Source organism: Cotesia typhae, unplaced genomic scaffold, assembly GCF_013202065.1.
Source record: "Cotesia typhae breed Kobodo isofemale line unplaced genomic scaffold, CoteBio_Ctyphae contig_33, whole genome shotgun sequence".
Classification (NCBI taxonomy): domain Eukaryota; kingdom Metazoa; phylum Arthropoda; class Insecta; order Hymenoptera; family Braconidae; genus Cotesia; species Cotesia typhae.
Window position 1 is genome coordinate 3,977,232 of NW_027423741.1, and position 16,114 is coordinate 3,993,345.

At 28.2% G+C, this 16,114-nt stretch overlaps 3 protein-coding genes across 3 annotated transcripts; all 3 read left to right on the top strand.

The window, feature by feature from the left end:
* The first annotated feature begins 27 nt into the window (after positions 1 to 27).
* LOC141526228 (uncharacterized) lies at positions 28 to 8,901 on the top strand. Its single transcript, XM_074241103.1, is given in 9 exon segments — positions 28 to 143; positions 516 to 656; positions 1,620 to 4,509; positions 4,512 to 4,848; positions 4,907 to 6,306; positions 6,392 to 6,670; positions 6,745 to 7,773; positions 7,901 to 8,045; positions 8,293 to 8,901. Coding segments are annotated over 7 exon segments (6,171 nt in total). The 5' UTR covers positions 28 to 143; positions 516 to 520; the 3' UTR covers positions 8,001 to 8,045; positions 8,293 to 8,901.
* A 1,089-nt stretch (positions 8,902 to 9,990) lies between these two features.
* Gammacop (coat protein (coatomer) gamma) lies at positions 9,991 to 13,067 on the top strand. Its single transcript, XM_074241127.1, is given in 5 exon segments — positions 9,991 to 10,169; positions 10,329 to 10,490; positions 10,493 to 10,939; positions 10,942 to 12,536; positions 12,625 to 13,067. Coding segments are annotated over 5 exon segments (2,631 nt in total). The 5' UTR covers positions 9,991 to 10,129; the 3' UTR covers positions 13,012 to 13,067.
* A 540-nt stretch (positions 13,068 to 13,607) lies between these two features.
* LOC141526070 (methionine aminopeptidase 2-like) lies at positions 13,608 to 15,868 on the top strand. Its single transcript, XM_074240822.1, has 4 exons — positions 13,608 to 13,832; positions 14,090 to 14,133; positions 14,438 to 15,470; positions 15,573 to 15,868. The coding sequence occupies exons 1-4, from the start codon at positions 13,685 to 13,687 to the stop codon at positions 15,776 to 15,778; spliced, it is 1,431 nt and encodes a 476-aa protein (XP_074096923.1). The 5' UTR covers positions 13,608 to 13,684; the 3' UTR covers positions 15,779 to 15,868.
* The last annotated feature ends 246 nt before the right edge of the window (positions 15,869 to 16,114 follow it).

Sequence of the window (16,114 nt, forward strand, 5' to 3'; positions counted from 1 at the left end):
CAGCTGACCGCTAACTTCAGTATTATGCTAACTGCAGTATTATTACATTTCATACATATATATAAACTGTACAAAATTATACAAAATGGCGTTTTCTTATTGTACAAGAGTGCAAGCTGCTTGAATTGAATCAACTACACATTGTGAGTACATAATTATTTATTTATTTTTTAAGAATTATATTATTGTGTTCTGTGCACATTAAAATATTTTAATCTTGAAGTTAATTTATTTACAAATTAATTATTATTATAATTTAATAATTAAAATATAAATTAATCTTGGTGTTGTCATTTATTGAGATAGGTAGCATTGTAATGAAAACTCATGATTTGACGTAACGTTTTAAACATGGTTTGGTTTTATTTTCTTTTTAATATTATTTTAATGTATGCAAAATTAATTAATGTGATTAAAAAATTTTTTTTTTCATTATTATTTACTCGAAAACAGTGAGTTTTAAAAATAGGCTATATCTGGATAAAAAAATCTTTCTGTATCATATGAATTTTTAGGAGGAATGGATGAAAAAGAAGAAGGTGAAATTTCAGTGGAAGATGTGAGCTCATCAGAAGATCTCAGTATAAACAACCATCGAAAAAAAAAATCAAGATCACATGAAGCTAAATTGAAAAACAACATGAATGATAAACGAGGTAATTATTTATTATTTTTATTATCTTTCTAAAATTTACCAAATTAATTATTGGTTTATAACATACACTTGTGTGTATAGATACAATATATATATATATTTACATGAAAAAATTTTGCGCAACAATTAATTAATTTTTAAATAAACATATACATTGTTTTTTGTTTTTATTATCAGTAACTCAACTTTTAGAATCATCTGCACTAACAGTTTTTTTTTTTTTTTTTTTTTTTTTTAATGTTATCGTCAGTATTTTCAATACAGAATCAACCTATAAGAAAATATTTGAGATTAAGATAAAAAAAACTGAGTAATAAACACGCAATGATTAAACAATGTAGATATCAATTACCTACTTTTGCTGCAGTTACACAGGAAGTATTGAAAATTGATATATTTTATTACATTTACAACACTGTATATTTCTGGTTACCTAAAAACAAAATTTAGAAAAATTATCAATGAACTTATACTGCGATGACGTCATCGCAAAAGAATTTTTTTTTTTTCTCTTCTATGCATCAGCATTTTCTTTATCAGTATGTCGTTTCTGTGTAAATACAAGTTGCGTCTCTACAAATAATTCCACAAAGTTATTATATCATATTCTTACTGTTCTAACATTAACACGTGGATATTAATTTTAGTAAATTAAACATAATTATATTTTATATACTAAGTAAAAAATTGATATCTATTTATTAATTTATATCGTAGAATTTAAATTGATATATTTAAAATATTAAAAAAAATCAAAACAATAAATAACATGAGAAGAACCAAAATGGACGCTTCAGGTATAACCGTAATTTTTTTTTTTATATCTATTAATATTCTAGTTGAACTTAAATTTTAAATAGCAAAAAAATTTTTGGGACAAAAAAAACAATCTAAAAAATTATTATTTTAATTCTATTTAGTATTATTGTTAATATATGATTTTCATATTTTATTCGTTCTTAAGATGCAACTTGGGGAAAAGAGAATCGTAAATTTTCAAATGGATTTATTGAAACAGAGCATAAGACAACAATAAATCAAGAAGACTCAAAAAATGGACTCACACCAATAACTAGTGGAGAAGAAATTGAATATGTTAGTGTACCAGGATCTTCTCAACAAATTGAAATCAAAACTGGTCAGAAAAAGAGACGTAAAAAAAAAAATAAAAAAAAAGCCGGACCAAGAATGCTTACGATGGATGATTTAGAATCTGATGTGATTAGTGACTTTCGTCCAGATGATAATAAGAACTTTATTTCAACACAACCCATGACTTATGCATCAGCTCCTATTATTTACAATGATATACGTGAAACAATGACAATAATAACAACAAATCATCAGTCACGTTCGCAAAAATCTACAAGACAACATTACAGTTCGCCTGTAAAATCATCTCATAGATCACCTCCCGAAAATCCACGTTTGCCATCATCACGTCGAAGATCACCTCGTAAATTTTTACCTCCCGGAAAATCATCAACATCTACGTCAGTACCCACTAAACACTGTTCCCACAAAACTCTACATCAAAATAAACGTCATGATGAGGCATATACTTCGTCGTTACTTAAAAAAGTTAAAGAGTATGATACTACAGCAGTAACTCCAGCAAGACAAAATCGTTACAAAGAATCTTCATTGAAGGAAAAATTAAATAATATGACTAAATTACATTCAGATTTTAAGGGAGCTGATAATAGTAGTAGTAAAGATATTGGTAATGAAACAATAAAAATAGAGAACTTGGATGATGAAGATCTTAATACTCTAAGGCGTTTTGCTTTAGATACACAACAATCTAGACAAGATGATGACGAACAACAACAAAATAGTAATAATAATGATAATAATTCAACAGATTCTGTTAATACACAAACTGTTCCTTTCAATGACAGTAATCACAATGTTGAAGAATTACAATTACGTGCTCAAGCACTTAAGACAGTAGTTATGAACAAATGTAAAAATAAAGGATTATTTATAAAAAAACGGGATAAAGTTATTAAAGATGAAGCTACGTACAATGATAGTCTGTTGAATGATGTTATTGAAAACATTGAAGAAAATAGTGCATATTCACCAGGAGCTTCTTCTGTGCATTACAACAAAGGAAGCAATGTTTCTGATATGGAATTGGATTCTGATGTAGAACGAGAAAAAATAAATTCACAAGCTTATTCTCCTTATTCACCGACAGATGAAGTAGGAGATGCTTTTGCAGATTCATATTTATCTACCGATTTATTACAAGACCATAAAAATCAAGAAATGCTTGATCTGGAAGCTCCTTATTCACCGTCTGATATACCAGCTACTAAATTAGCCTCACCGAAAAGCAATCAGTACGATAATTATCCAATTTCTAATTCAGTCAAATCTTATTTACCTAATACTTCAAATTTTATGCATTATGTTATGGAATCAATACCATCGTCTGTATATATGCCTCTTAAAACTGTTGAGTTAAATAATATTTCAACATTATATGGATATCAACAGCATACATTACGTAATCCAGTAGTATCATTAGAACAATTAAATAATTCTCCATTAGGTAATTTATCTAACAAAAATAAAGTATTAGAACCGACAGAACAATTGAAATTTAAAGAAACAAAAGATGCATTGTACGATGAAGTTATTCGTGATCTTGAAGAAGATTATGGACCCATTATTCGTGATAATGAAGCTAACAATACAGTCAATGTTAACAGTAATTTGGTACCAGCTCCTATTTTAAGAATAACTAAACATTTGCAAAAGACATTGCCATTAAGAAAAGTCGATAATAATCCAGTTAAAGTATTTAAAAGTGCAGAAATGAAACCTGTTGATATTAATAGTCACTCCGTTAAAACTAATATAACATTTAAACAAATTAAAATTCCGCAACCTTTTAAAAATCCATTAGCATCTACTTCTGTTGAAGCTTTTGATAGTTCTATCAATGATGATTCTATTACTACTATTTATTCAAATATAATTTCTGATGATTCATCAAATAATGTTATTACGGAAAAAGAATTTGTAACAACATTATCTGATCAGACTAAAAGAAAACCTGGACGGCCTAAAACTCCTTCCAAAAAAATAACAACTATTATTACTAATAAAAATTCAAAAATTACTTGTGTTAAAACAAAAACTTTGATCGATAAAAATAATATTAATAAGAAAGAACAAAAAACTAATAGAATAAATGAAGAGACTGGAAAATCTGAATCAATAACAGAGCTTTCTACAATTACAAACAAATTAGAAAATAATTCTAAAAATGATCAAATTTTAAAGCAAAAAAAAGATAATGCATCTGCTAAAGTGTCAAAAATAAAAAATATAAAAAAACCAGAATCCTTGCCAAGTACAAGCGAAACAAATAAATCAACAACAAATGACAATAAACGAAGATCAAGTTTTGAAGAAGAAGAACTTCGTGCGCTAGCACTAGCGTCGTTATCTAAACGGCTTAAACCATCTGGTTCTAATAACAAAGATTCTAATTATAAAGAATCTACAGAATCTGCAACAATTAATGTACCAATTATTAAAAATAACGTACCAAGTCGTGAAAAACCATCAATTTCAAAAACTATTACTCCATCTTATAGTATTTCATCGACTTCATCAGGAGTTACATCTAATAATAATAATAAAAAACGCCCAATTTCAGCAGATTCTCAAGGACCACCTAAAAAAATAATAAAAAAATTAATAAAACCAACTGAAAGAGTTCCTAAAGTTATTAAAAGCACAATTGATCCGGTTATTCCGCAAAAGTTTATTCAAAATAAAAGAAAGTACCAACATTATTGCCGCAGTCAAGTACTGTTGTTAATAATAATAATAATAACGAAAACAATAATAATAACAATAATATTAATAAGACAAATGATCCAATTGATTCGTTAACTTCAAAGATAACGTCAATAAAAAATATACAACGAATGATCATAAATCTTGGAGAAGATTCAGATACTGACTCTGAGTTTGAGCAATTATCATCAGCATCTAAATCAAATTTCAAAATTCCTGCTACAAGATCTAATAATCCTTTGTCTGTACTCGGTACAGACTTTGAAAAGAGAATTGAGGACTTTTTACGATCTCAGAGAGAAAAAACAGAATCGAGTGCATCTAAATCATCAAGTACAATTACTAATTCATCAGATTTCAATAAAACACCACAGGTAAATATAATATTTTCTATTTTTAATATATGGTTAATAATAATTTAAATATTTTCAGGCTATGCGTCATATGCCACCTTATAAATTAGAAGAATATCGACGTCTCAAACAACGAGCAGCTGAGTTGGAAAAAAATATCACTAATGATAAACGTAAACGAAATCCAGACAAGCCAAACTCTGCTATTAAACCTACAGAGGCAATTTCAAATACCATTAAGAGTCTACCGAAGAAAATAATTAAACCTGGAGTTGAAAAAACAAGTGCTTCTATTAATGCTGCCAGTACCAGTTTCAGTGTCAGTGCCAAGACTTTATCTGCCGATAAATCAATTAGTTTTAGTATCAACAATGATATTTCAAATAACAGAAGTGAATTATCATCGAAAAGAGAGGAAAGTCGACTGAAAGTATTAGCCAATTGTAGCCAAGAAATCTTGAAGATAATTCCTAAACCAAATAGAAAAGTTAATTTAATACGTAAAGCTAATAATAATTTGAATGATGAGAGAAGAAATAATTTAACAGATGAAACAATTGCTCAAAATGTAAATGTAAATATTAAATCATCTGATAATGAAATAATTGAAGCCACTGTAATAACAGCTAGTAGTGATTCATATGAATATATGAATGATTCGATAACTGAGTCATTTATGATTGAAGAACAAAAAGTTGATCCAAATATTATAGCAAATATTTCAGAATCTCCCGTCGTTAAAAATAATTCAAATGTTATTAATTGGCCAAGAGTATCTGCTGATGATTTATCAGTGAATAATAAATTTGATAAACTTGTTATTCAAATTTCAAATACTCGTGATATTGATGTATCACCACGTAGACAAGTAAATGTTATTAAAAGGGATCAGGATAAAAAATCAGAATCTGTTAAGCCTCAAGAAAAAGTAGCTGGATCAACTTTAAGAATCTTAACTGCTGATCAGGTTAATATGCGGGGAAAAGTAGTTGAACCAACTTTGAGAATTTTAACCGCTGATCAGCTTAATATGCGGACTAATCAATCAATGACAATAACGACAACGACGACGATGACTACGCCGACGATAACGGGAATTACAGAAACTATGACAAGTAGTCAAGAACAAGAACATGACAAAATTATGCTCAATTACAATAAAGAAATCTTGCCCATATGGGATAATAATAATTTAATTAATGAAATTATAATGGAAGAAGAAGAAAATAAAGTTGATACAAGTATTGTGATTATTTCAGAGAATTTAGACTCTGGTAATAGAACAAATAATTCAAGTCAATTTTATAAAAATGATAATACAGTAAATACTGCTGCAGGTAGTTCATCAGAGTCAACAGAGAGCCCATCAGAAAGAATTAATGCTGAAGTAAAAATAGTTATCGATGATTATAAATTACTTTCTTCTGACGAGCAACAAAATAAATTAATCACGATGGAAAGTAAATTCACGGAGAAAAAGTAATTTTTATTATAATAATTAAATATGTATTTTAAATTAATATTTGATTAATATTTTTTTTTTTTTTTTTTTTTTTTTTTTTAGACAAATGGAGCTGGATGCGTACAATGTTTTAACTGAAAATTTACAAGAATTAGAAATAGAGCGTCAAATTCAATTGGATTTATCTACTCAAGTTAAAAGATTAAAAGCTGAGTTAAAATTAGCAGAAGAACAGTTGAAAGTACAACAAGAAAAATTAACTGATATATCTAGTAAAATAATGACTAATAAAACTATTGTTAGTGATCGACGAAACGAGTGTAACAATCATGCGCGCATTTGTACTGAAATGGGATTAATTGTTGTAGGAAAAGATTACAAGTACAGTATTATTTTATTTATTTATTTGTATTATTATTTTTTTATTTAAAATTTTTTTATTTTTATTATTTTAGAGTACCACCAGTTGGAAATCAGTTATCTAGAGAGGCAATGAAAGAGGTTGCAAATCGTATTAAACGATTAAGAAAAAGAGCCGGGTCGGTTGGTATTGGTAATAATAGTGATCAGCAGTCTAATGATGATCAATCATCAGTATCATCTAAAGACTCTTGTAATACTGATGATTCGTACAATTTAAAAATAAATAATCAATTGAATGAACAATTAGGGGAAGTGAAAATTGAAAATAATACTGAGCCATTAAACTCAGAGGCATTACAAGTGAATTTATTATCTACTGAAAAAGATTCGACAAATGTTATTAATACAGTAACAAACGTTGACGGTCAATCAGGTAATGATGAGACAATAGTTATTAAAACTGAAAATGATAGAACAGAAGAAATACCATCTGGTGTTTCAAGTTCTAGACCAGAAAAAGAAATAAATAATAGTAATGATAATAATAAAAAAAATAATCCAGAAGGGATAGAAGCAGAAGCAACTGTTAAGCAAGAAATAATAGATATTGAATTAGAATCATTACCCGTTGATTCAAAATTTACAATATCTTATCCAAATTTAGAAAGCGAATTGAACCAAATAGAAATGGAGTGTATTGCCAAAGACGAACAAGATGTAAAACCCGATGATCTTAATGAACTAGAGTCACGTTTGACTCCAATAGATCCAACATTACCTGAAGAATCGTATACAATGGCTGAGCCAATGCCACAAGAAAATAATATTAATTCCATCGAATCTAAGACTGAAAAAGATAATGATAATAATAATTTAACATTACCAGTGTTTACCAATGCACCGCCTGTTAATAATATTTCTTCATTAATACGACCGACTGTACAAACTTCTCAACTTAGTACTTCCTCTGGTGGTAATTCCAATGTAAATATTATTGATAGTTCATCCAAAAAATCAAAAAATAATTTATCAAATAGACGCAAAGAATATGAAAAAAACATCAAACTATCCCAACCAGTAAAATCTTATGAGTCTATTTTACCAGCTTTAAATCCAACCAGGTGAGTAAAGTACACTTGAATTAAAAATTTCAAATAACATTATTTATTTATTTAATTTTATTTGAATATTATTGTATTGTTTATTGGTCTGAGGACATGTCTCGTCTTTTTTATTGCTTTTATACAGAAATTTGGATCCAAATGCAGTTTTGTGTCCGTTTGAATTAAAAGGGACGTGTAAGGACGACGCTTGTACATATGCTCATCTCAATCATAGGTCTACGTAGCATTTATTACTACAATTATCCAAGATTTCAACTATTTTTTGATACGTAAGATGGTTCTATAGTCTAAATTATATCAACAATCGTTAATTTATTAATAACATTATTATTATTTTACTTTTATAATAACTTAAAGTTCTTAGATATCTTCATCATATTTATTTATTTAATTTAGTAATTGAAGAATTTTAGTTGAATGATTTAAATTAATTATTAAGCTTATTAGTTGTTTACTAATTTGATAATATAATTAATACTGATTGTTTTTTTTTTTTCTGGAATTAATTTATTTCAGATACATTAGTGAATTTAATTATAGAAGAAGAAAGTTTTATACTTGATGATAATCTGGCGATAGTGACTCATCCATCTGTCGACGGATGGTAAGTTGTTTTTTTCAGGAACAAAAAAATAACTTCAGATTTTTTTTCCGGATTTATATTCAGTGAAATATAAACTGATATTTAGAAATTAATTAAAAAAAAGATAACTTTCGTTTTACGTTAATTATTATTTTATTTTTAGTTATTTTTGAAACGTGCTGATAATTAATAATTTAAAAAAATGTTTTTTTATGTTTAAAAAATGTGAAAAGATCTTTTATAGAAGACGTTCGTGTGTATTATATATAGTTTATAAATCAACGTAAATGTTAATATAATTAGAATCAGACAGAATAGAAAGGAAAAAAAAAAACGTAAATGAGACGGTAAAAAATTTTTCAAGTTATATAAAAAAAAAAAAAAAAAAATGATTAAAAATTATATTGATAAATATCAACTTAATTAAACTCGTTGGAAACAAATAGTGTTTTTGAATAGTGTTAATATCAGACATATATACCTCATGAAAATACACGTTCTGTACCTGTGTGTAATAAAGTTGAATATTTTTTTTTTAAAAATACGTTTTTTTATTTATTTAGATTTTAGTAAGGAATTTAATATTTATTAATCCCCATAAGACGTTCCTGGAAATTTTCCTTGAGTTCTTTCTTTATGCCAATGAAATTTAGGAGGATTAAGCGTTCTAAGACTGTCCCACTGTTCAATCCAAGCTTTTGGACACAAAGCTTGGAAAGTATCTTTAAACCATTGACAAGCTTTTTCATTCTCTCCAAGAATCTTTTCGCATCGATAAAAATCTGTATACATTACGTAGCATCTAAGTGATTGATTTGTTTGTTGGAACCTTTAAAATATTATTATAAATATTTTAAGTAAATAATTATGGTTAAAATGATAAAAATAATAACCTTGGATCCGGACCAGGAGTTGATCTAAATTTTATATTTTTTTCTTAACTTTGTCTTCACCATCTTTTGAAATTTTGTTGGATGAATTTGACATTTGGCATTAATACAGAAAAGTGTAATTATAATAATTATTTTTGTCGTATTTTAAATTAATTTTTCAAGGAAGCAAGAATTTTTGATTGACACATATAAGTTTTAAAATAATAATAGAAGTATATAGTAGTAATCCATGAAAAAAATATGGATAGTAATCGCAATAATTATTATTTTTCTATCCATAAAATTATATTGATCAATTTTATTTCTATTAGTTTCGTAAAAACAATTTTTTCCATTAAAATAACGTAGCAATATTTGTAAATAAATTTTGACAGATAAAACAATAGACATCTGATTTTTTTTTTTAATTGTAAATAAAAAAATTTTTTTTATAATTTTATGGCAGTTAAATTGTTATTACAAAATTTCACATGTGAAAACGAATAAAAATTACAAGTAAAAATTTTTAGAAGTTTTTTTTTATTGTAATTAATTTGTTAAAAAAATTTTTAAAAATGACAGCTGACGGTTAACTTCAGGATGATTACCGGCTGTAAATAATGACTATTGATATCGATTGGGATAAGTTGGTTTGTTGTTCAATTTCCTCGCTACAGAGTGCGCTACAGACCTTTTCGAATAGATAACCAATTCCCACTTCTTTCCAACAGTAGACTGATGACATAAAAAAAAAAAAAAGAAACTGAAATGAAACGATAATGGCTGTCGGCTGTTAAATGTTGAATATTTGTACCACTTAGGTGACGTGGCAATGTTTTTAAATTAATAAAAAAATTAATAATAAATATAATTGTTTAACATAAAAAAAAAAACAAAAATGAATGCTTTTAAACGTGATAAAAAAGAAGAGGAAGATGGTAAGTTTAATTATTACTTATCAAATAAATTACTAGAAATTAGTACACGTCTGTTTGACATTTCTCACGGCATGAACGATGAAATATATAAATATATAATGATTATTAAATATAATTTTTTTATGTGTTAATAATAATAATAATAATAATAATTTTTAGGAGGTGGTAATCCGTTTCAAAATTTGGAAAAAACAACAGTGCTACAAGAAGCAAGAACATTTAATGACACACCTGTAAATCCGCGAAAATGTGCTCACATACTAACAAAAATATTGTATTTATTAAATCAAGGAGAGCAGCTTGGTACAACGGAAGCAACAGAAGCATTTTTGCAATGACAAAATTATTTCAATCACGAGATGTTATTTTACGTCGTTTAGTTTATTTGGGAATAAAAGAATTAAGTCAAGTAGCTGAAGATGTCATAATAGTAACATCTAGTTTAACTAAAGATATGACTGGTAAAGAGGATTTATACAGAGCTGCAGCAATACGTGCTTTATGTACTATAACAGATGGTGGAATGTTGGCTGCTATTGAAAGATACATGAAACAAGCTATTGTTGATAAATCACCAGCAGTGTCAAGTGCTGCTTTGGTATCATCACTTCATTTAAGCAATGTTTCTGGTGATATTGCTCGTAGATGGGCTAATGAAGCCCAAGAGGCCCTTAATTCCGACAATGTTATGGTACAATATCATGCTCTTGGTGTTTTATATCAAGCTAGAAAATCAGACAAACATGCTGTTATTAAATTAGTTGCTAAATTAATAAAAATGTTCAAAAAAGTCCATACGCAACTTGTATGCTAATAAGAATGGCTTGTAAATTGTTAGATGAAACAAATAATGAAAATAATGAATTACTTGAATTTATTGAAGCATGTTTGAGACATAAATCAGAGATGGTTGTTTATGAAGCTGCTCATGCTTTAGTTAATCTAAGTCAAAGCGGGATACGTGAAATAGCACCAGCAATAAGCGTTCTTCAATTATTCTGTGGTTCGCCAAAGGCTGCGCTTAGATTTGCTGCTGTACGTACATTGAATAAAGTAGCAATGACTCATCCAGCAGCTGTAACAGCATGTAATTTAGATCTTGAAAATTTAATAACTGATTCAAATCGTTCAATAGCAACACTGGCGATAACTACATTATTAAAAACAGGAGCTGAAAGCTCTGTTGATCGTTTAATGAAACAAATAGCAACTTTTGTATCTGAAATATCTGATGAATTTAAAGTTGTTGTTGTACAAGCAATTAGAGCATTGTGTCAAAAGTTTCCTCGCAAACATTCTGTTTTAATGAATTTCTTATCAGCAATGCTGAGAGATGAAGGTGGATTGGAATATAAAGCAGCTATTGCTGATACAATTATTGCAGTCATGGAAGGTAATACTGAAGCTAAAGAAGCTGGTCTTGCCCATTTATGTGAATTTATAGAAGATTGTGAGCATACATCACTTGCTGTTAGAATTCTTCATCTTTTAGGACAAGAAGGACCAACATCAAAAAATCCATCGAGACATATTCGTTTTATATACAATCGAGTTATTCTTGAAAGCGCCAGTGTTAGAGCTGCTGCTGTTGCTGCGCTTGCTCATTTTGCAGCAGTATGTCCAGATTTACTTCCAAATGTACTTGTTTTACTGTCACGTTGTCAATTAGATTCTGATGATGAAGTACGTGATCGCGCAGCCTATTACTGTAAAATTCTTAAAGAACGTGATGATTCATCATCATTATCAACGCTCATTCATCCACCACAATTATCTATTCCAAGTTTAGAACGTGCTTTACATAATTATATTCAATCGCCTATGGATCAACCATTTGATATAAGTCAAATTCCACCAGGTCAAACTATTCAAGAACCAAATCCTGCGGAAATAAAATTAATTACAAGACCAACTCAGCCACGATTGTCACGTGAAGAGCATTATACTGAAAAATTATCCCAAGTACCACAATTAATGATGATTATTAAAAAATCACCACTATTTAAATCATCAGCTACATTTGAACTTACTGAGTCTGAAACAGAGTACAATGTCAAGTGTATTAAACATTCTTGTGGTGATTATCTTATACTACAATTTGATTGTTTAAATACATTATCTGATTTAGTATTGGAAGATGTTAGTGTAGCTATAGAACCACCAGAAGGTTATACTATTATTGGGGAAATTCCTTGCCCAAGATTAACATACAATGAACCGGGTACAACTTATACTATATTACAATATCTAGAGGATATTAATTCCAGTGTTATGTCAACACCAGCTACTCTTAAATTTATTGCACGTGATTGTGATCCTACAACTGGTCTACCTGAAACTGATAAAGGATATCAAGATGAATATATGGTTTGTATTATTATTATTATTAAAAAAGTCACATAGTGACTGCAAGGTTGCTAGTAATAATTATTTATATAAATATTTATATTCACAGCTTGAAGATCTTGAAGTTACACTGTCTGATCAAATGCGCGGATCAGGAACAAGAGGAATAGACATAAATGCTGCCTGGGAAGCAGCTCCAACACGTGGATTTACTTGTATGGAAGATACATTTGCTCTAGGAGCCAATGTTACCACTTTAGAATCAGCTGTACAGAGTCTTATTGGTTTTTTGGCTCTTGAACCAGCAGAACGAACCGATAAAGTATCTCCAGGTGCTACATCTCATGTATTATTCCTCCACGGTTATTTCCGTGGTGGAAAGGAAATATTTACACGCGCTAGATTAGCTCTTGCTGAATCACAAGTTACAATGCAATTGTCTGTACGTTCTCAAGATCCTGATGTCGCGGCACTTGTTCTTGCATCTGTTGGTTAAATTTTTTTTTTTTTTTTTTTTTTTTTTTTTATATTATCATCCATTATTATATACAACACATTACGAATCAATTTATATGATAAGTGATTAATAATAATTAAAATAACAAAAATAGTTGATTATTATTGTATAGAAAATATTGATTAATTAGTAATCAATATTATTATTACTCTGATTTTACTTCATTTCCTATTTTTATTATTTTATTATTCGTATTGTCGACAATTTATCATGATAAAATATATATTATATACTTATGAGTATCAATAAATATATAAAATAAAAAAAAAAATTGTATTTAATCATCTAAATTCATTTAAATTAATGAAAAAAAAAAAAAAATATAAAACATAATTACAATTTTTACTTATAATTTTTATAAGAAATAATCAATACTCGTATTTTAATAAAAAAAAGTAGAATTTTTTTTAATTTTATTTTTTTTTTAAATACATATGCACATCTAAGTTACATACAAGAGGAAAAATAATTATTTTCATGTCTCTTTTCAACATCAATCATCAGTAACAACGAATAAAGAACGCATAACACATTTAGTATAATACAGTGAGTAGTAGTTGGCGGTAGTGTAGTAATGGCGTCCGGTGAATAAGTACTTACTTACCTATACAAATTCCTATACAAGAACAAGGTTATATATTTATTATAAAAAATGGCTGCAGTGCTTGAAGAAGTCGGCAAATCCGCTATTAAATTAGTTGACGAAGATCCTGACGATATTGTTGATGATGAAGATGAAAGCAGCCCCATTGACGCTACTAAAAAGAAGAAAAAAAGAAAAAGAAGAAAAAGCCTTGTAAGTAATTTTTTTATTTCTATAGAGTAAAATTTTCTAGCATGCTTGTTTTCCGGTACTTCCATTCATTTAATACCAAAATATAATTAAATAATTAATTAATTAAATTTATAACTTGATAATTATAAAAAATAATACAATACAATGTTTTAAAGTAAATTGTGTAAATAATTAAAGACTACATTTTAATTATCAAAAGGATAATTTTAGGTTACTTTACTCAGTAAATGTATTTAATATTTTTTTCTTCTATTTTATTAGCCGGAGAGAATGCTGGAGTAGATGGCACCGATGATAAAAAGAAGATGACAATGAAAATGCTGATGGTAAAATTTGTATTTCTATAATTATAATAAATTATTTGGAAAAAAAAAAAAAAAAATATAACACTAAAGTCGAGAGACATCTGATAATTTTAGAATTTTTTTAACTAATAAATTCTAGCAAGAAAATTTTATTTAAAAATTTAATCTTTAGAAGCTCTGAAAAATTATAAATGACATTTTCATAAATAATTTTCTATGTCTAATTCATTTTTCAAGAAAAATCAAAAAATTGTCAAGTGTCTGCTAACTTCAGCCTCATCAAAAAAAATATTTTATTATTAGCAATGATAATGATGATGATGATGGTTATTTAGGTGCAGTAAACGCTGATAATCAAGGAGATACTACAGAGGATGCAAAGAAAAAAAAGAAGAAACGTAAGTCAAGAGGAAAACAAGGTGATGGTAAACAACAGACAGATCCACCGAGTATACCAATTGGAGATTTATATCCAGACGATAATTTTCCAATAGGACAGATAATGGATCATCCAACACCATCAGGAGTTGATGAAAAAACAGCATTATTCAGATTTACCACTGAAGAGGCACGTGCACTTGATAGAATGCACAATGATATATATAATGAAGCAAGACAAGCTGCTGAGGCCCATCGACAAACCCGAAAACACATTATGAAATGGGTAAAACCGGGCATGACTATGATTGAAATTTGTAATGAGCTTGAAAATACTGCGAGAAAATTAATTGGTGAAAATGGATTAAAAGCTGGCTTAGCATTTCCAACAGGTTGCTCACGAAATCATTGTGCTGCTCATTATACTCCAAATGCTGGTGATGAAACCGTTCTTGAATATGATGACGTAACTAAGATTGATTTTGGTACCCACATTAATGGTCGAATAATTGATTGTGCTTTTACTTTATCATTTAATCCAAAATATGATAAACTTATTGAAGCAGTAAGAGATGCAACTAATACTGGAATAAAAGCTGCTGGTATTGATGTACAGTTGTGCGAAGTAGGTGCTGCAATTCAAGAAGTTATGGAATCATATGAAGTTGAAATTGATGGTAAAACTTATCAAGTTAAATCAATAAGAAATTTAAATGGTCATTCTATTGCGCCTTATCGTATTCATGCTGGTAAAACTGTTCCTATTGTACGTGGTGGTGAAGCTACACGTATGGAAGAAAATGAGTTTTATGCTATTGAAACATTTGGATCCACTGGCAGAGGTGTGGTACATGATGATGCTGATTGTTCTCATTACATGAAGAGCTTTGAAGCTGGTTTTGTACCATTGAGATTACAAAGTAGTAAATCATTGTTAAATACTATTAACAAAAATTTCAGTAAGTATTCGTAGGAAAAAAAAAAAAAAAAAAAAAAAAAAAGTCATTATTCTATTTCGTTATAAAAATTTTTAATATTGATATTATTTATTATTGCTATAGGTACTTTGGCATTTTGTAAACGTTGGCTGGATCGTGTTGGATGCACCAAATATCAAATGGCATTAAAAGATCTTTGCGATAAAGGTGCTGTTGAAGCTTATCCCCCGTTGGTTGACATAAAAGGCTGCTATACTGCTCAGTTCGAACATACTCTGGTATTGCGTCCTACTTGTAAAGAAGTTATTTCACGTGGTGATGATTACTAAATTATCACTACTAATAATTATATTATATACTGTATGGGTCATTTTTTAAACTCTAAAATATACTGTAACAAAAAATAATTATCATGATAATGCTACTGATTAATATTTATTTTTTAACACGTATCGTTTACGTATTAAACATTTTTTGGATTGTCAAATACTGCAACCACCATAATCTGTATTTACAATCTTCTATTTCTTTCATTTTCGCATATATTAACTCCGTAGTTTTGTTTTATATATATTAGTAAAATATTTTTTTGCTTTTGAAATGTATTTTTTTATTTTCTTTGTCTGGTAATTAATTAATAATAATCCGTTTAAATAATACTGGAA